Below are 20,852 nucleotides of genomic sequence, written 5' to 3'. Positions count from 1 at the left end.
CAGTTCATGAGTGTTCACGCACGTGAGAGGAAAACTGGAACGCATGGAGAAAAGCCACGTGTGCGAGGGAGCAACGCTATATTCCGCACAGGTGGAACAGGTGGAGTCCACATTTGCTCTACCTCCTTCTCCTGGAAGGCCAGGATATGGCACATTGATGCCCACGGGAAGGGAGTTTCGCAACATCTGTGCGACCCACCAACTCTCACCTCTGCAGGCACGCACCACAACTGCCCATATACGGACAATACACAGAACAAGACAAAGCAAAATTGAAAAGATAAATTCTGCTTGAGACGACTCCGCTTCATTTTGTCTGCTTCATTTGATTTATTCGCAAGCTGTCTGAAAATAATATGGATTTTATTTCATCGTCAGCTGCTTAATTACATAGCCTGATACTTGTTGACGCAGACAGAGATATAAATAGTCCTGTATTCACTACCCGGTGAGAGCCCAGCAAGACTAAATGTCTCGTTTTTCAAAGGAGACCTGGGGTCATAGAGCAACACAATGCAGCGCACAGTGATACAAGGTTCTGGCGAGCATCGCATGTAGGGTCAGATAATCAAAAACGTGTAAAAAAATCTGACATGAATATGAAATGTGAAATAAAAGCGATACAAACTGTAGGTTAGGGAAAGGGTTACAGCACAATCAAAGTTGTAACATGAGTTCACACGTGCCTTGAATTGAGCAAGCGTATGAGAGCTCAGGAATAGAGCTGATGGGAGGTGATTCCAAGGTCGAGTAGTGCAAGGGAAGAAGCAGAAAGGGAAGTGTTTTGACAAATTGGGAGTATCGCAGCGATATTTCTCAGGATCTCTCCAGAAAAATTCTTGCAGTGGCCTTTTTAACATTTCCACAGTACGTGGGGGGGGGGGGGGGTGGGAGGCACTTCCCCACACACAAATCTGCTGTAAGATTGTTCGTTGCAAAGAACTCAACCCAATAATTTGAATTCTCAGAGCTGGAATTCAGCCAAAAATTCAGTGAAAAGCCAAATTTCACATGACAGGTGCGGACTTTGTTTTGTTTTGAATTCAGTTCATTGGGTGGCCAGGCTGAGCACATCAACTCGCCGCACGTGAGAAGCCGGCTTCATCACGGGTGGTGGTGGAAACGTGGATTCAAACCCAGACCTTCGCCAGAGGTGCCAGCTCAGCTCCCTGCCCTCTGAGCCACCCGGCCACATCAGTTGGCTTTACAGTACGAGCGTTACTGTGTTACTATAAAGCCCGGGGTGTGGTCGGTATGGTTTAGGGACAAAGCTGCCGAGCCGTTGAATAGCCTGGACTTGACAGGCATTCACCTTCGCAGGGGTTTGCCGCACGAGTGGGTTTTTTTTTGAAACATTAAAGGACGTTTCTCGTGCACGTGACGCTACGGTTCGGTTCACCGAATGTGTTGGGGGGCACCTCGATCAGAAACGGCCTCTGTCTCTGTGTGTGTGTGTTGAAATCGCAGCGACATCGCGCCAGGCGGACCCCTAACCCGCCGTGCCGCATTCTTGACTCTTCTCGCGCCTGCCACTTGGCGATGGTGCCGAGGCGTCTCGTATTCAGCTCGCGTCGTGGATACTGCAGTCGGCGTGCACGTGGCGGTTACCCCAGCAAACACGGAACCGTTGGGCAAACGTCGGGCCAACGGTCACTCAACGTTGGCATATTTTACCGGGTAGAGACCGGGGTTAGATCGATGCATCGATGCTCATATCAACGTCGGTTCGTGCATGCGGAGGAATCCACTTTTTTTAATTTGTTTATGCTGTTATGTAACGGGTTAATGTGACCCCTGCAGCCACTAGAGGCGATACCATCTACTTCAATGAAAGAAAAAAAGAAAGAATCGATTATTTTATCGCATCGTTACCCCGATTCACAAGAATTCGTTGAATCGCCGTCCGTATGATACCCCGATCAGCTCGTGTGCTATCGTCGCACCTGTAAGATATTCGATGGCGCTATTGACAATCTTTAAGAAATGAAAGCCTCGCCGAGGGCTCGGTCTGTTGCTTTGTGTAAATTCGGAACGTGTTTGGCAATGTCTATAACCACTCCTTCGTTGAGCACCTCCGATTAGCACGGTTGGCTACGTACGGTGCGAAAAAAGTTCAACGTACATGCTTGTACATGCCGGTGGAAGGCGACCACCGTGCCGAGAGAAAGTCTTTAACGTTCGTCATGAACGCTGCCTGATGGCAATCGTGTCTTCTTTAGAGCCGAAGAACGGAATAGCCTGCAACGCCAGCATGCTGTTGCAATTCTGCCTTGTCTGTTACAAGGCAGCGTTCATGAGGAATGCGGTTAAGAATTGTTGGCTTGTGCTTGTGCACCGCTGACCAATGCAGTGCCTCCATTTGATGTGTTTGGCTGGCTTCATCATGCACGTACGACAACCATCCGTACTCGACATCTCGACTGCCGTTAATCAACCTAACCAGGAACTTGTGAAGGGATTTCCCTGATTGACCCAAATGCCTTTTTTTATTTGTTAATTAATCACGTTTTATCTACAATTACTACGCCTCTCGGCCGATTCCGAAGAAATGAATTCATCAGCGCGCGCAGCGCCGTTCCACGTGTTTGCTTCCAGCGCGATGTCCCCCCGCCTTTGCCTTGACTCACCCTCTCATTCCCCAGGATGATGTTCGTTAATGATTATCAAGGTCGTGAGTGCCACCGCTAAGCACACGACCGCCGTGTGGGCGAGAGCAAAGTTGAATTTGCGAGATAGCGAAGCGACCCCGCTTATCCCGCCGACGACCCGGCCACCCTCAACGCACCTTGCCTCGTCGGATCTCGGAGGCTAAGCAGGTGTAGAACCTGGTTTGTTCTCGGTTGGCCGCGTGTTGTTGTAAGTTGTGGGGTTATGAGTCGGCCAAAACTAGCTATTAACTATTTTTATTTTACCAGGTAAGGCCCACTGAGCTATGTAGCTCTTTTTCAGAATGCGACCTGGCCACGAATGATAGCTCAACGATGTGGCTTGTCATGTGGAATGTATTGCAGCCAAACACTCTAAATGTGCAGGGAAAACCCGGAAGACGCGGAGAAAAAATTCCACGCGACCACGGGGAGAGAGACACGCAAATTCAAAATATACAAGCGTCAGGGTCTCGATCGAAACCATGACCTCCTGTATGCTAGGCGAGGTAGTTAACATCTCGCCACCGTGGCGCCCCAGACAATGTCATTCCACACCGAGTTACAATTGTCCACATGTATTACGTGTGCAGTGTAATACTAAAAAAAAATACTCAGTAAAACATGAAATATACAGTAATGTAAATTGTATAGCTGCAACAACAAAAATAACATTGAACAGTGCTCATCTCCATTCGTGATGCTGTGCAAGGCAGGCAGTGGTGGAAATTCCACATTCCCGGGACAGGAACCAGCTTGTCCCAGTGTGTATACAGAACGTGAAAACATTGTCGTCTATAATACTCATGATAACAATTTACAGTACTTTGTCAATCCACTTCTGGATGAAGGTCTTCCCACCCCGTGATGGTTATGGGGTTTTGTTGACCATCCTTCATCACACTTATCAGTGTCGGTTGCTGAACGAAGGGAGGCCGAGACTGGTTCAGATATCACTTGCTGCCAGTGTTACATTTGCGGCTGTGAATTGAACTCAGGTCAGTACGGGTGAAGAGCACTGTGCCACCCCGCCCCAAAGAGAATGTAACCGTATAAACATTTAGTTATATATATCAGTATAAACCCCGCAGAGCAGACTGTAAAATACAGAAGTCAATGTTTTGCCCGGTTGGGCATCATTAGGATCCACATTGATCGCGTGCTATAAAAACAGAGAACACACATATATATAAAATATAGATGAGACACTTCACAAGATAGCAATATATAATCTCTCAATGTAAACACGCGCTGGCCGGAGCCAACCCGCGCGTACCCGCCAGCGAAACGAAACCCTAAGCACTCGCTGGGGTGTTCGTTTCAAGAGAGGTCACGAAACGTGGGGGTCACGACCTCACGTTTTGTCTGAAATCCATACCGACCACGGGCACAATCGCTTTCAAATATGCTCAAGGAGGCTGACAAAAGACAGGGTGAAAATATCTACAGGGACAAAGTGTGTGGTAAGCTCACAGCGGCGTGACATTTTTTTCTCTCTGCATTTGGTTTCCATTAAATGCGTGGGGAGTTTTTTTTTGTTATATATAAATCTTGTCTGCACGCAGTCGAAGCTCACGGAATTAAATGCCGCTTGCACAGGTGGCAGCTCGCTGATGTGTGGGATTTTTTTTAAATTAACACCTTTTGTTCAGCGGCTCATATTGCAAAAAAATGTTTACTTGATGTTCTCGTATTTTTTTTTTACTTTTTCCAAAACGATCTGCCGGAGAGAAAGCGCGAAGGTACGCGCTGTGTTTGTGTGTTTTTTTTTCATTTCATAAATTTTCACACAAAATGTAAAGTTACAAAAATTACGCGGCTTTAATTTTTGTCATGAATTTTAAATCGTGCATGTTAACAGAGAGCTAAAACGATCGCAACAATGCCGTCCGTGTACACGCTTCGAGGCGGTTGATATCCGTTTTAGCCAAGATACTTTCTTATCCCTCGACGCTGCAATAAACGCTCTCTACGGGGAGCGAGCCGAGCGCAGAGTGGGGCCCACGCCTATAATTTTCAGAATGTGTCGCTTTAGGGACATCACAGCCCAGTTCGTGTTGTAGCCATGGGGCGGAGTGGCTCCAATCACTCCGCCTCAGCAACACATGAAACAAAACCTGAGCTGCCAGGGTCCTCTATACTCTACCGATCCTCAAGTCCTTCCATCGACCATTCTATCGGCTGAAATCATCGACCATCTCTTGTATCGCCACTCAATACGAGGGGCGCAGTCACTATGAGCGTGCTACCTCTCTAGAACACCCACAGCATGTTTTTGATGCGGCTCTAAGACGTCCACGAACAATAGCACACCCGGTGAAACAAAAAGAGAATAACCGCACATTAAATTGAGGTTGCCAGCGCCTGTACTACATATAGCGTGGCAACGGTCATTAATGATAGCATTAGCAAAGGACGGGTCACTGCGCCTCTTCAACCAATAACCACGGGGAACCATTCGCTAGTCCGTGCCCCGTACACGAGACCCTGAGCGCGACTTTGCCGATGGGGTGTCCAAGATCTCCGACCTCCACCGTCAGCACCCTCGCTCCAGCTGCCGAGCGCCGGAGGTGGTAACCCGTCAGCCGTGTTCACTTGGCGCCGAGCTCCGTGCACGACGCTTCGCGTCTCCCGGGGCTCGGTCCTCTGAAAAGGCGCGACCGAACGAACGAACGATCGATCGACCGATCGCCCCCCCCCCCCCCCACCAAGTTATGAGCGCGCATTTATTTATACACGCGGCTTTACTGTTGCAGTTAAATGGAAGCGAGTGACTGTTCGTGCCCCTGGGTGGCTGTCCGTATCGATGGTTTGGTGCTTGAGTGCGGCGGCCGTTGCTGCGTCTCCGGGGAGGTTGGTGTGTGCCGCTGTAAACACCGAAGGACGTGGAAGCTGGAAGCGGCGACGTCGAGATGTTGGTGACATCGATGGCTTCAGCCGTGATGACCTCTTGCCCCTCCGTCAGATGTCGTTTAATTTATTTCCCCCACCAAATTATATTCCAGTTGAGCTATGAGAATCATGTCACGAGACGAAGACATCTCTGTGCGGAGTGGCGCAGCCAGTAGTGCACCACCCTGTGTCAGAAAATGACCCTGGAAAATGGAGTCGCAGAACTATTCCTGGAGTCACTTAAATATACTGTACCTCTTTAGTCATTGCTAAGGGTTAACATTTTTTACGCCCTAATTAACGTGTTTGCAACATGTCAATAAACAGTCTCAGAAGCAGAATACTGTAAGCCAAATTAAGATAAAAACAAATGAATATTATAGATTTTCGTGCAATCATTGGAGACTAGGCTTGGCCAATCATGCAACTTACCTGGGGAACCGAGATACATCGTGGGCAGAGATACATCATGGGCAGAGATACAACGTGGGCAGAGATACATCATGGGCAGAGATACATCGTGGGCAGAGATACATCGTGGGCAGAGATACATCGTGGGCAGAGATACATCGTGGGCAGAGATACATCGTGGGCAGAGATACATCGTGGGCAGAGATACATCGTGGGCAGAGATACATCGTGGGCAGAGATACATCGTGGGCAGAGATACATCGTGGGCGGATGAAACCTGGATTCGAACCCAGAATCTCTTCACTCTCAGCAATCAGACCTCTAAACCACCCAGCCACCTCTAAATTTGTATTCTTAAGTACAGTTCTACAATGTGTTTTATTTCAAGCGTGTACGAGATATCAAACGATGCTCATAACTAATTCACATTCCATGGGAATGTTGTCATGATCTTCCTTGCTGTACGACTGGCTGAGTGTCTGAATTTTTTTAGTAAACGGGACTCGGACCTGATCCAACATCTTTCTCTATCCCTCTACCGCCTTTGAGTCTCTCTCTAAACGAGAATAAAGAAAAAATTGCAGCTGCTGCACAGGGGAGGGATGTGCGTGCAGAGGGCCCCACACAGAGCTTGGTAGGCCTGGAGCCAGTTGCTGGTTCTCAAAGTCTCGGGGAACATGGGTCCATTGTGTTAAACGTGGTCCTGCCGAAGCAGCTGTCACCCAACTCGTAAACTCAAGTGCGACCCCACCGACCCACGCGTTATTTAAAGCGTTCCCCTTCTCCGGCTGCACCAAGAGATGCTGCCGATCGCCTGTCGAGGCTGCAGCATGGCCGGCGGGTCCAACAGGACCCAGAGATAGCCTCTCAGCTGAAAGACGAAACCGTGACTACCCAACAAATATAACCCACCCCCTCCACCACCCCCAAAATGAAATTACGGGACTCTGTTGGAAGTGCTGCACATGAAGGATCAGGGTTGTGGTTAGGGCTTGTGTTGATGTTAAAATTGAAGCAGGTTAGGATAAGTGATGAGTTTAAAGCCAAAACGAAAATTTTGTAAAGTGTCCAATTCCAAAGGCGGTTTTGGAGGGAGTCTGAACCCGATGCTCGCCAAGGTTTTCTTGAATAAGTGAAACACTCGCAACTCGATTTCCTTTCTATTTCCCAGCTTTCTCAGGGCCCCAAGGGTGTAACGTGTGATCTCTAAGCCGTAAAGGCAGCCCTCTTCTGCTCGGTAGGGGCAATTGCCTGAAACGTCAGCCCACCACGTAATTTTATTCTATCCTAGGGCAGCGTAACTGGTAAATATGGTGTGGGGGGGGGGGGTTATCCAAAATGTTCCCCGAGAAAGCCGTTAATACTCCCTCGGAGCTAGATTTTGCATATGGATAATTCCACAAGTGACACCAATCAACATCCATTGTTGTAATGTTTAGGGGCCAAGACATTTATTTTTTCATAATCTTTTCATAAGCGTAAACTCAGTTATATATGTTATATATTTTAAAACCCCATTTCAGATTTTATGTTTCCAAGTAATCATTCACCCGTGTGTAATTATCGTCTGTACAGAGAAGATGTCATTTTGAATCTGTTAATTTTGTCATATTGTTTCGGTTTGCAGCGTTGTCCCACCACCTCCTCATTCCTCCTCCTCGCTCTTTTCTGTCAAAATTAAAGCGACTGGCTCAGACACCGCCGCTCCGAATCCCCCGTCTCTATGCCCCCCCCCCCAACGTCTTCCACCCCACCTCCCGACCTCATTCATTCACAGAGGGCTCCCCATTCGCTTCGGCAATTCTCCCCCCACCACCACCACCACCCCCATCCACGCCACAACCGCACATCCACCCATCCCCCAACCGCTCCGCACCCTGCCACCCACCTACTCACCCATCCACCCACCCTAAGCCACCCCACCCACCACGTCTGTATGTCTTTTTTTAAATAATATATTTTCCCAAGTCGAGGCGACCATTCTCAACATCCCACCTCGCTCATGCCCCCCCCACCCCCGTAAGCCTTAGCGCTACCGATAGGTCAATAATTGAGCTTTAAGGCAGCAGGAGGAGAAAGCGGGCGGGGTTGGGGGACTGTGGGGGAGAGAGGTGCAGCGTGGAGAGGGGGCCCCTAGATGTTGGAAGAGTGGGTGGTGAGGGAGGGAGGGAGGGGAGTGTGTGCGTGTTTCTGTCCGCGCGTGTGTTTCGTGTGTGGGTGGGTGTTTGTAGGGGGTTGGGTGGTTCTGTGTGTGTGTGTACGTGCTCGCTGACAGCACTTACCTCTGCGAGCAGCACTAAGACAAAAACCGGGGCTCTTTGTCTCTGTGTGTCTTTGTCTTCGTGTTTTGTGTGTGTCTGTGGGGAGCGGTGGCTCGGCGGTTTGCGCGCTGCGACACGAACAAGGAGATTCGAGTTCGATTCCCGCTCACGGCCAACACCAGTGACAATTATCTGAACCGGTCCTGGGCCTCCCCTAGGTCGACTCAGCCTCAAATGAGTATCTGGTGAGGTGTGTAAACATCGCCGCTGGGGAGACAAAGGCGGCCGGGCATAGTTGCTGGCCACGTCAACCCCTCGTGCGCCGTCCCGGCCTTCATTAGGTGCTCGCAAACAGCACTTTGCCCCAAAAGTCTGCTCAAGGCTATACGGGCGACCTTTGTATTTGTCCGTTACGTTCATGGATGTGTCTGAGTACAGACGTGTGTCTTGTATGTGCGTGTCCCCATGTGTGGTGCGTGCGTGCGCGTGCGTTTGCTGTGCTTGCTGTGCGCCTAAGTGTCAGTGCGTGTGTGTGCGTGCGCGTGTCAGTGCGCGCGCGCGCGCGTGTGTTGCACGGGGAGGGGACTGTGCGTCTGAACACACAATGTCATTGGCTCCCACAGCCATTGACGTCTTCTCGTGGAGTGGGCCCTTTCAAGCGCCGGGATTTGGGGGAGGCGAGTAGCCGGCGAAAGCGCGCACGGGAGAGGAGGGAAGAGGAGTTGGACGCTGGTTCAGAGGCTGCCTTTTCCCCCCCTCCCTCCCTCTTTCTCCTCTTGTCATTCATTTCCAGGGGAAGCCGCGGTTGTCTCTTCCGCTGCCGCGGCTCTTCCCACTTGTCTGGAACTCTTGACGGCGTGCGAGCGGCAGGCGCGGCTTCGTAAGAATCGTTTTTCCCCACCGAGAGCTGCTGCTGCTTCTGCGCTGTAAACCCGGCGGCGACCCGGGATGGAACTCGGCCGCGGACGTCTCGGCGAGGTGGCAACGCTCGCGCCTGAGGTTCTGTGACGCCGGTTCGCGGATTTATCGTCTCCGTCGGTGGAGTTAGACCCGTGGGCGAGAAGATGACCCAGCGTTTGTGATCATTTAAAAAAAAAATCGTTTCTTTGCGCTCTCCCGTGGCTGCGGGGAGGTGGAGGCTGGTGGTCCTTCACGGTGGTGGTTGCCCAGAGCTCCAACGTTTGGGTTGCGTCCGTGGTGGTTAGTAGCGGTGGTTTAGGAGTGCTGCTGCTGCTGCTGCTGGCGGTGGTGGTGGTGTTGGCCTTGGTGGTGATACGAGCGTTAAGCCCCGGATTCGTCCACGGTGGCTTTGCCGCCGGTGGCACTCAAGTGGCGGCGGTAGGTGGCGGTGCCTGGCGGTGGCTGGCTGGAGCTTCGTTGAAACACGACTGGCTTGGAAGGAAGCGATAGCGGCGGCTTTGCATCCGCGTCTACTTTGGACTGGCCCGGGGAACGCGTCTCGCCCGGCCCGCTGTGGAGCCGTCTTCAGGAGCTGTTTGGACTCCTCAATCTTCCGGGGGCTCCTAGCCGAGACGCCTTTGCATCGCCTGCCGCTGACCCTGCTGTTAAGGTGAGAAGTCCGCCTCGCTCGAGCAGGAACACGCGTAACCGAGTGAGCGACTGATGGTAATGGATCATGGGACCCTTCCTTTGGTCATGGAGTTGTACAACGAAATGCTCCCGTGGAAGAAGGGCTCGGAGAGATGAAATCCGGCGCGCGTACCTGTGCCGTCGGTAGGGGGCAGCAGAGTAGAATGCCTCGTTGTACCGTACTTTGCTCAGACTCTGTATGCTCCCCTTCGCGAAAACACGCAATGGTCAGCGTGGTGAACTGTGGATAGACCACCTTCCCCGGCCCTGGGGAGGCCCTCATCCAGCAGTGGATTGACAAAGCCTGTACATGTGCGTAGTCGAATCAATCCGTGCTTGTGTGTAGATAGATACTGTAGGTGTAAAGGCGCGGACCCTGCAATTGCTCGCTCACGACACTGCTGGCGGAAGGTTCCCAGTAGAGGGGGCTCTAGATTAGAGCCCCCCGCCCCCCCTCGAGAGTGTGGAGAGTAATTCCGGTTTTTTTTTGGAGAAAACCAACAAAAAAATATTTTTTTTCATTATTTGTGTCGATTGGCTTAACTCGCAGGGCAAGGCTCCGCTTAAAGTTTCACAAAGTCTCGGCGCTGATCTCTCGCTCACCAACCTTGCGCCCATCGTCAGTTAACCGAGTAATTCGCCTCCCGCGGAGTGTGACGCTAAAGCCGACAGAGAGCGAACAAAGCCCCGATATCGGTTACCGGTAATCGTCGAGAACGGATGGTTTACAGACCACAACACTTACACTCGCACGGGTTGGATTACGGTGCGCGTGTTTGTTTTGATACGTTCGTATTAAACGCTCACCCGAGACACGCTGTTGTCTCGGCGTGCCCTCCTGTCCACCTTTATCCATCAGCATCGTTCGTTACACGCTGCACGCACCCGGTGATTGGTAAACAGCGACGCGTGACCGCCACCAGTGCTGATTTATTTCAAATTAAGATGGACTGTGTGGACAGCTGCGGCTGGGGGGGGGGGGGGGGGCATTGTGGTTAGACCACAATGCAATGACTCTACCATGAATCCAGGCTGAAGATGTCGATGATTCCTGGCCACGGCATCGGTGGCGCGTTACATCCGAACTGATGTTGGTCCACTTCACCAACCCACGCTGACCGGCGTGGCAAAGTATGTGGGTTTCACGCAGGGCTTGTACATGCCCCGTGAGTGCAGACCAAATCATCCGATCTCGTGCGATCTCAGAAGCTGCCTGGGTTTTTTTTTTGAGCCTGGGGTGAACGTCTCACGATGGGTGGACCGCCGTTCATAAATGCAGGTGCTGTAGGCACAGCGGTCCCCAACCTTTTTGGCACCAGGGACCGGTTTCGTGGAAGACAATTTTTTCACGGACCGGAGCGGGGGGGGGGGGGTCATCATTGGGTCTTTCCCCTTTTTCAAAGAAGCTCTCCAGCGACGTTTGTTTTGTAGCTCATGTTGGCTAGGGGTTAGCAGCTTGTGGGCTTACCAACACTGTGACCGAGTCAAGTGCGCAGTGCGGGAAAGAGGCGCGCACGGAAGTGGTCAATAAAATGATTGGGGCGGGCCACGTGGGGACTCACCGCTCACCTCCTGCTGCTGTGCGGCCCGGGTCCTAACAGGCCACGGACCGGTACCGGTCCGCGTCCCGGGGGTTGGGGACCCCTGCTGTAGGCTGCTGCGACTCGACGTTGCCAGATGGGGGCAGTGCAGACAAGTCGGTTGTGCCAGGACCATGTGCCAACGGTACTGCGATCCTCGTCTTCAGCGCCCACTGAAGTCAGGTCCAAAAGTCCCCGAGTCTTGGCCGACCACGCCATGCCGAGGCTCCGGCATTCAAGTGACGGTCACAACGTCGCTGTTGTGTGGTGTCTGCAACGCGCCGTTTACCAATCATCGGGCGCGATTTGCGTGCGCTTTTTGGGAATCCATGGAGAGGAGGGGCTGGGTGAGGGGGTGTCGCTTACAGAGAGAAGAGGGGGAAAAAGCGACTCCAAAACACATTCGCCCCCGGCGCGATAGCTGCAGTGGTGGCCTTTTGTAATGCGACTCTGGGGCAAGTGGCATCACCATCATCACCACCATCACACCAGTACCATCATACCACCATCACACCAGCACCATCACACCACCACCACCATCACACCAGCACCACCATCATCACCACCACCAGCACCATCTCATGGGACTCACCTGCCAGGGAATGATACGCCCAGGGTAACCACGAAGTTGTCGCTAATGGAGGAGGCGGTGATGATGGGGGTTGTTTTTTTTTATGCCCTGCCACCAGCATCGCTGACGTGTGCACGCACTGGGCGCTCCGTCCTTGCGCGCACGTGCGCGAGTTGCCTGGCGCGCTGAGCTACGGATGGAGCCCGGTCGACCGAAGTTATTCAATTCCAGGCCACGGATAAAATCGGTGGTGGTTGTCCGAACCGATCCTGAGCTGCCGCCGAGTGCCCAGCGCGACGTGTACACACTGGCAGTGGGAGGAGCGGTAGACAAAGGTGGCCGGGCGTAGCTCTGCCTACACCACCCGCTCGTGCACCGTGCTGGCCTTGACAAGATGCTCACGAACAGCACTTGGGTCTAGCAGCAGGCAGTGTGCCTCTGTAATTATAGCAGGGGGGAGGGGGGGCAGTGTTTGCGTGCGTCCTTGAGTGCACATGTGTGTGCTTCGGTGCCTGGTTAGGTGGTGTGCGTTGGTGCTGCTTGGATGTGCACGTGTGTGTGCGTGGGGCCTGCACGTGTGTCGTTGTGCATGTGGTTGGGTACGTGCTTAGTTGTGTGCGTGGGTGTGTCACTGTGTTGTGCTGTGTGTGTACACACACGTGTATGTGTACACACACGTGTGCCCGTGTGTGTGTGGGCGCGCACGTGGGGAGCGGTTAGCGCGGTGCACCACCCGAGTTCGATTCCCCTTCACGGCCAACACCAGGGACGATCTTCTGAACTGGTCCTGGGCCTCCTCCCCTAGGTCGACTCAGCCTCAAATGAGTACCCGGTCCGTTGTGTAAACATCGCCACTGGGGAGACAAAGGCGGTCGGGCGTGGTGCTGGCCACCCTCCCCCTCGTGTGCCATGCCGGCCTTCATAGTAGCTCGCTAACAGCACTTTTCCCGCGTGTGTGTTGCGTGTACGTATGGACATGTGTGTGTGAACACGTGTGCGTCTGCCTGTGTGTCCCCGTGTGTCCATCGCTCCCCCGATACGCCACGTGGGCGACGCCGCAGCCGACCCGAGCCACGTTGTCCAATGCTTCGTCCCCATGCGGCGCTGAGGCTCCCAGGCTCCCGTTCCTCCGGGACCCCTGGGTCCACCGCCGCTCCGACCCCATGGAGAGGGGTCCGGGCTCCTCGCCGGCCTCGCTAGGGGAGGACGGAGACACCGTGACGAACACAGCGACGACCAAGACCCAGATCCATCACGCCCAGGTTCAGCGAGTTCGAGCAGAGTGCGCATCGTCGGCGGAATCCGCCGCCGGCGGCGTCGCGCGCGGAGCAGACAGGCGCGTGCGGGAGCGCTGCAACCGTGCCAGAGCCCTTGCCCACGGCCATGCCCTTGCGCGTGGGGCTCTCGCGCGCGCAGGGCAGGGAGGAGCGGCTGAGACGCACCCCGTGCGCGCGCGCTCCAGGGAGTTCTCCATTAAGGAGACCAACTTCGCCGACGGGGGATTGAAGCTAAAGATCCAGAGCACGGCGAAGATCCAGGGGCAGCAGCAGCAGGGGCAGCGGCAGCAGCAGGGGCAGCTGTCGGGCCAGCAGGCGAGGCGCCGTGGCATTACCATCACCATCAAGCCCACGAACCCTCCACGGGCGAGCACGGGGAAGACATCATCATTATCTTCGTCGTCGTCGCCGCCATCATCATCAGCGCCATCGTCATCGACCAGCGCCTCCTGCTGCGCCTCGTCTGGCTCCGTCAGCTGCTCCGGCTCGTCCAGCAGAGCGGTAAAGAGCTGCGCACACGGGGCTTCTGTCGTGAGTTTCACTCTTGGAATTCAGTGCGTTGTGCCTGGCCGCCGGTACACGCACACCTGTGCGGCGCTGTGCATGTTATTGTGTTACAGGCTGGGTGGCAGGCCGTCCTGATGGACGGGGCAAACCTTTGTAAATTACATTGCTTAAAACGGTATTGAATGAGCGACCTGAATGCATCATTAAGCTTGGTGCTCAGCCACCCCGTCACGTTTGATCGTGTCAAGTTAACCCTTAGCAGGAACGCTGCGTTGCATCTGGAGGTACTGATCGTGTGACCCGGACGTGCGTTGTCCCAACTGTAAATGCTTAAACAAAAACAAAACACGGAATGGGAAGCGAGTTTAGAAGTTTCTAAAACATCCCGTGAGATTAATGCCGTGAACATTTGTTTTGAGTGGGAAGTCGGTAGTAGTCCTTAGGTATTGATAGACTGCTTTCAGACAGAGGTATGTGGAAATTCTCACCTCTGGCTCAGGGCATTCCACCATCACCGACTAAGGGCTGTCAGTGGGAGTCGGCTGTGGGCATTTCATATTAACCACTTGCTCTCGCCTATAGGGCACTAAGAAAAGTCATCACCCCTCTCAGGGTTCATGAGGTGAGAAGGATTATTTTTGTGGTCATGAGATGGTGCCTGGTTTTTGTTGGCACGAAGCTGTTAGCATTAGTGCTGAGCGTCAGAAGTAAAAAAAAAGTTACCCTCCTGTGTAGATCTCTCGCAGTCGCACCGATGTACAGCTCTCGGATTTGCTGTCGGGTTGTACCGCTTGTACATGATGTCCGACGTTTTGCACCACGTGCTGAAGGATTTTTTTAGGTACTGAATGGAAAGCCCATTAATTGATGTTATAAAGGAGCTCCGAGCACGTGCAGGGAAACATTGCTCCCAAAGACACAACCCGAAACCACATTGCAGGGCTGAAGTGACACTTCTAACATGTTGACACGTGGCTGAGGTGGCAGCAGTGGTAGTGGTGGTGGTGGGCGGTTTAAGCTGAAATAATTCCCCCAACCAAACCCGAGGGATGATGTTCACCAACAGCGTAGCGTGGTTGGCATGAGCCCTGGTGTGCATGGTGCATGGATTGAATTGAGGCCCCCAGTCCAATATGCTCCCGTCCGCTCATCATAGCCCGTTGCCTGTGCCCCTTCAGCCCTTGGCGTAGTGTTTTTGGCATGGGCCCTGGTGCATGGATTGAAATGGGGCCCCCTGTCCAATATCCCACAACCCCCGACCTCATCATAGACCGGCGCCTGGGCCTCTCAGCCCGTGGGGCTCTTTGCATTTGCACCGCACACACGCTGCATAGCCATGCCGCTGATGTTGACACTGACGCATCGTGGCTGTTGTGCAGAGAGCGAAGTCGGGAACGCTGACGATCGCGGCCCAGCCGCCGTGTTTATTTTTGTTGGAAAATCAGAAACTGGGGTCCTTTCAAACGCTGTGAACCCCCACGGTAGGGGGTGGAGAGAACGCGCGTGAACCATGAGCTGTTTACATTTCTTCCGTTAACGATACATGCGGTTACCGTCACCGTTCAGTGCGGTCTACGTTTTGAACATTCCAGAAATTTTACCCTGATTGGGGGGGGTCGGAGCGGCGGTGGAGTAGTTTCACGCAGTGCGCTGCGAACCCGGGGTGACCTGAGTTTTATTCCTGTCCTTGGCTCACATCAGTGGTGGGCGATATCTATAGCGAGCTCTACAGGCCCCCTTTTGACCAAATGGTACTGACTGACCATCGTGGTGAAGTAAGGTCAAATCTTCACGATTTGACACGGTGTAAGGAGACCTTCAAATAATGGAAGTAATTTTTTTAAAAATACAATTGTCGTTGTTCATGAATGCCACAAAGGAAATATTGTACTGTGTTATCCAACTGGGCGGGTCGGTGGAAGAGTGCGTGGCCTCTAATAATAAGGTTACGAATGCAAATCCTGGTTGGGATTGACTCATCATCCCGCCAGGGTCGAAAAAAACAAGTACTAACTTTGCGGTTACAATTTAACAGTGGTTGTCCCATGGAAATACTCAACTCTGCCATAAGAATGTCATTGTTTTTTTTCATCACTGCCTTAGGGAAGTGAAAAAGGAGACGAGTGACATGCCAGACTCAATTGAGTGGGGAAACTACTTAGATATTTTTGTAATTTTTTTAATCGTTTTTTTAAACGAACTCACAAAAATCAATGATAAGAAAAAATAACCGTGCACTTTTTTTCCCCTTGGTGCGGTTATGGTGATAGTATCAGTTTCATGAGGGCTTTTATTAAGATTTCCAAGTCCCACATATGGCCTGGCTTAAGGTTGCAATTAAATGGCTGAGCAGGATATTTGAAGGGAGGGATTAGGCAGGATTACGGCAAATGATGTGAAATACATAATATATTGATATGAATGCACTTTTGACTGCCGATGAGAGGCAATCCACTGAATTCTGCTGGTTATTATGGGTGTGCGGCTGGTGTTTTTACTCCCAGTTTTGGCTAATCATTTTAGACGCGTAGTACAAAAAAATTACGCGTCCTGTTGGGAAAGCCCAGCCTCAACAAATGAGACCCATAACCTCGTTAATGCCCTCAAAGAGTGGTGATGGATTTATTTTTCACCGGTGCTCACTGCCAGAGCTGAAAATAGATCTAACGGAGCCGAGCAGTCTTGGGACCGGACTCGTGTTGACAGAAGACGTGTAACAAATCACCCCCAGGCGAAGAAAACAAAAAAAACGCATCCCACTAACGAACACGGTAAAACGTGAACATCATTAATTTTTTGATATTCGGTCAAAATAGGTTCCTATTCGCACTCAAGTGAATGATTCGCAAGTGGAGGTAAGCCCAGACGTGATGGGTTTTCTTCCGATCGCAGGCAGTTATAAATCGGGGGGGTTCCTCCCGTAAACACAGCAAGTGAATGGTAGTGCCCTTTGTCGACAGTGGCCACTACGGAGAAATCTTTCCTTTTCGGAGAACGGCTCATGTTCGTCGACCTAAAAACGAAGACATTTCCATTCAAATTGCCTCCTCTCGCTTTCTGTTCATGGGCAACCCGGTCATTGCTCGAATGCGTCTGGCTGCTGGTGATGTTACGTCTGCAGGCGATGGTGGCTTCTTAAGAAAAAAAAGGGGGGGGGGTTGTGGGGGGTGGAACAAACCTTCTTGTGTGAAAGCGTGTTGTTCACATTATCTGGCCAGCTGCAGTTGCACTCACGAGACGGCGCGGAGCGGCAGGGTGGCGGTCTCGTGGCGCAGAGCCGTCTAGGAATGGCCAGTCTCGCTCCCTCCGAGCGCGCACCCTCGCAATCCGGTTTTCAGCGCTTACTTAACGCAGGAGCCGGTGGTGATTTGCCCCCCCCCTCTGACCCCACACTTTCGAAAATAACGCAATCGCCTCAGGGGGGGGGGCTCTCCAGGTGACGATGTAATGTTGGCTTAACCAATGTCCGGTGCTGCCCAGTGTTTAACCTTGTGTGTGTGTGTGTGTTTTACACTATTTGCGGTAGTGACAACAAATTGAGTCCGTGTTTGTATAGCCCTGCGTCGCACTTAGCGCTTCTTAGTCGGGGCCCCGGCGAGGCGAGGCTGTGCGTCCTGGCCGCCCGTGCGACAGGTTCAAAGGGGTCGCCACGCGGGGTGTCCCCCTCGCTCTTCTCGCCGCGGCCCCCTCCCAAGATGCCGTTAGGCCGCCCGGGTGAGCACGGTGGACGGTGGCCGCCCGGTTGCGCACGGTTGGGCCCCGTGCACGCGTGCAACAGCGGTGGGTCCCTGCGTTATCGTCTTCGCCGTTGCTCTGTGTTTCGCGCTCGCCGTGGCTCTGTCGCCTGTGCTTTTTTCAGGAGCAACTTTCAGGCTAATAGACTGAACGTTCAGGCTAAAAGACCCGACGGTGGGATGGGGGGGGGGTTGGACTTCGCTGTCACATTAACGGCGCTATGAACCCAGCAAACTGCGTTTGATTCCCGACCACGGCTATATCGTCAGTGGCACAAATGACTTCTGAACCGTCCATTGTGGTTACCCGCGTTTTCACCAACCTGCACTTGACCAATTTGACAAAATCCGTTCACATCCCCCACCCATGACCGACAGGACACGGGGAGGCCTTCACTTAAGCGGCGGAGTGACAACACAATCCAAATTATTATGCGAGACAGAGAGATATGCAGAGGAAGAGGGAAGGATGTGTGAATATATAACATACATACTTACACGTAAAACTAAAGTATAAAAATAATTACGCTATTTATTTATTTCTTGAGCTAACCGGCAGTGGCTCTGCATGATGAAGCTGTTTGGAAGAGAGTGAGTCACAGGCAGCAACAGCACAGCCTTTGATATGGTAATGATCCCACTGAGCCGAGGGCGCCTCTGGCAGTGGCTGTGTGATGTTTCTATTGCGTTTGTTTGCCCCAGAGTTGCTTGTGTGATGGGGGGGCAAAGGAATGAATAAATAAAGAAATAAACGTACTGCCCTCCTTGTTTCTCTCTCTCTCTCTGGATCTCTCTCGACTCTACGTGATGCTGAGATACGGGGCCACGAACGGGAACAAGGAGCCAAGTCCACAGGAGACCAATTAGATGCGAGATATTTAACTATTTTACTGCAGCCCTCGGCTCTAAGCCTGGGAAATAGGGCTCTGTGTGTGTGTGAGCGCTGGTGTGTAAATTTCCCCTGGGTGCGTAAATGAACGTGGGCAACTAGCGCACTTGCCGTATTTTTATTTATTTTACCGTTGCTGTTGTTGTTTCACAATAATAGGCGTAATTAGAATTAGCGGAGATGACGAGATGAAAAAACAGAAATAATTTGATCACCGATGATAATATCGGGGGACGGTTGTGCACGGACCAATTTTAGTCGGCGTATATTCCCTGATCTGACACGGATCAGAAACGTGGACGCTCACAAAATAAAATAAAAAACGGCAACAAACGAGCTGAAAATGTGCGTACCGGATGAAGCAAGGAGAGATGGGCTTGGGCAGGACACCAGTGGTTGAGACTAATTATGTGGTGGCAGCCAAAAGGAGGGAACGTGCCTTTTTAGAGAAAGCCCCCCTTGCAAGATATGGAGCAACGAACTGGCATTTTGGCAGTGGAGACATTGGGGGTCCCAAGACTGGACGGCTTGCTCTACGGCCTCCTCACATCACCCGTTTCCAAGCTCAGGATGATCCAAACGCCGACGTCGGCTCGTGTGCACAGGTGCTTGCAGCGGATCGTCGCACTGCAAAACCCTGAGAGATGGGCCAATGACTTTGGATATACCACGAGTGCCAATGACTTGGGATGATGCGCGCAGACCAGATCGATGTGTGCTCAACGTCTGTACAGCACACGGTGCGGCGTGCGACGGTGTGCCTCGAATTAGCGAGGCGCCGTGAGTTATCGGAAATCCGTTCCACATCGGGGGAGCCCGACCCAGGCAGCTCCGCGCGATAAACCCACAACGCTGCTGGACGGCATTCACATCGGGCCCGTGGAATCGAGACAGCTGTCACAGTTTTTATAAAAAAAAAAATTAGTTCCCCTTGGTTATTGTTGCCACCGAAGAGTCTTGCGAATGGCCAAACGGGAAATGTACTCGTAGCGAGCAAAGCTTTTTGTTTATTTTTTTGTGGGGGGGCTGGGTGGGTGGGATGAGGTGGGGGGGATCTATCGCTGGCCGCCCGCTGAACTTTCACTGCTTGCCGCTCGCGGCGAAGCCCATCGTCGTCCTTTGTGGTCGCGTTTGCCCCGGTATCCCGGAACTTGGCCACGATGCAGAAACATTGGGCCATTAGGGCCCACCTGGTACGCGTGACATATTGGCGATTGAGACGCGCGAAACCGCGGGACGCTTTTCTCCGCCGCGGTGACCGTCTGCTTGGGACGGCGGGGGAGTGGCGGCTCAAATTGATTAAATTGAGTAAACTCCGATTGCGGTGCTCGCCGTGGGCGAGGGGCGCCTCCGCGGGGCCGCCGCGACCCCGCGCGGAGTTCCCGACGCCGTCGTTGCCTCGCCGCGTTTGTCGTTCCGTGGCGGCCAAATGTTTTACCGTGCATGACAGGGGGGGCGTGGGGAGTATGTCGGGGGGGGGGGAGCAGGCGGGGAAACAACGCTTCCCCCTCGTGGCTTTTAGCGTCGCAGCGAAAGAAAATCAGGACACACGAGGTTGTCGTCATCGGAGGCTATAAATATAATTAATTGCGTGCGTAATTAATTTGCGTCACAAGGCCGTTGTAATTTTCCTTCAAGAGTGACATTTTTTCGCACGTTGTAATTGAAGTCACCTTAAAATATATATATACAAATAATTAAACTGGAGAGAGTGATGCTGTGCGGGCAAGTTTTCCAGCGTGCTCGTGTGTTTCTGCGGCTCCACAAAAATAAGGCAGACGCAGCCTTTGTTTCCCTGCACCCAGCTTGCATTTTTTTTTACCCCCTAAGAGCCAATCGGGGCCGCTGCGGCGTAACGGACGGACGCCGTGCTCGCGTCCCTCTTCTCCGCCTCGTGGTCATTGGAGGAGTGAGGCCACAGTCTGTCACTCCAGCCTCAGAGAGAGAATGGGGAGCCATGCAGAAAACATATTGGTCCCATGGGCAGCTAGCGCCAGAGGGTCCTAAAGATTGATGCCACAAGGGCCCATAATGGGAGACTAAATGGGTGACATTCATGACAGACCATGAATGGAGGGGCCATGCCCTGCCTGAACTCTACGTACGGCATTGCGTCTCCCAGATTTGTAATTCGTATCAGGGGGGAATTCTGCATTTATGCAACGACAACTGTAAGCCATCAAGGCTACTCTAGTGGACATTGCTTATTTCCTTGACCCTGGCTGTCAAACTTAACTGGCTTTACTTGCATTGTAAACGATTCTGTAAAAAACACTTTTGATCTCGGTTGTTGACGGGTAACATGTGTGTTGCCACGCTGGGTCGTGTCAGGGTCTCTGATTGGATCAGGACAGGTGGAGGTGTTTTGGGGGCGATGATTGTTGACCTGTATAGAGGTCATGCGATCCCAGAATGCTACTGAGAAGCCTCTTGCCCTGTTTTCATGACCGCCAGGAATGGGGCTGGCTCCGTGCTGGAATAGGCACAGGCTTTGT

General features: G+C 52.5%; 1 protein-coding gene across 1 annotated transcript; it reads left to right on the top strand.

Annotated features, from left to right (window-relative positions):
- Positions 1-9,614: 9,614 nt before the first annotated feature.
- On the top strand, positions 9,615-18,176 carry LOC133343708 (uncharacterized). Its single transcript, XM_061553458.1, has 2 exons — positions 9,615-9,779; positions 13,012-18,176. The coding sequence occupies exon 2, from the start codon at positions 13,114-13,116 to the stop codon at positions 13,867-13,869; it is 756 nt and encodes a 251-aa protein (XP_061409442.1). The 5' UTR covers positions 9,615-9,779; positions 13,012-13,113; the 3' UTR covers positions 13,870-18,176.
- The last annotated feature ends 2,676 nt before the right edge of the window (positions 18,177-20,852 follow it).

Source organism: Lethenteron reissneri, chromosome 18, assembly GCF_015708825.2.
Source record: "Lethenteron reissneri isolate LAM-NWPU_2019-01 chromosome 18, ASM1570882v1, whole genome shotgun sequence".
Taxonomy (NCBI): domain Eukaryota; kingdom Metazoa; phylum Chordata; class Hyperoartia; order Petromyzontiformes; family Petromyzontidae; genus Lethenteron; species Lethenteron reissneri.
Note: the sequence above shows the minus strand (reverse complement) of the source record. Positions and strands in the feature narration are given on the sequence as shown.

Excerpts from the sequence above, each read along its gene's own strand:
- LOC133343708 (XM_061553458.1), top strand. The coding sequence starts at position 13,114 with ATGGAGAGGGGTCCGGGCTCCTCGCCGGCCTCGCTAGGGGAGGACGGA.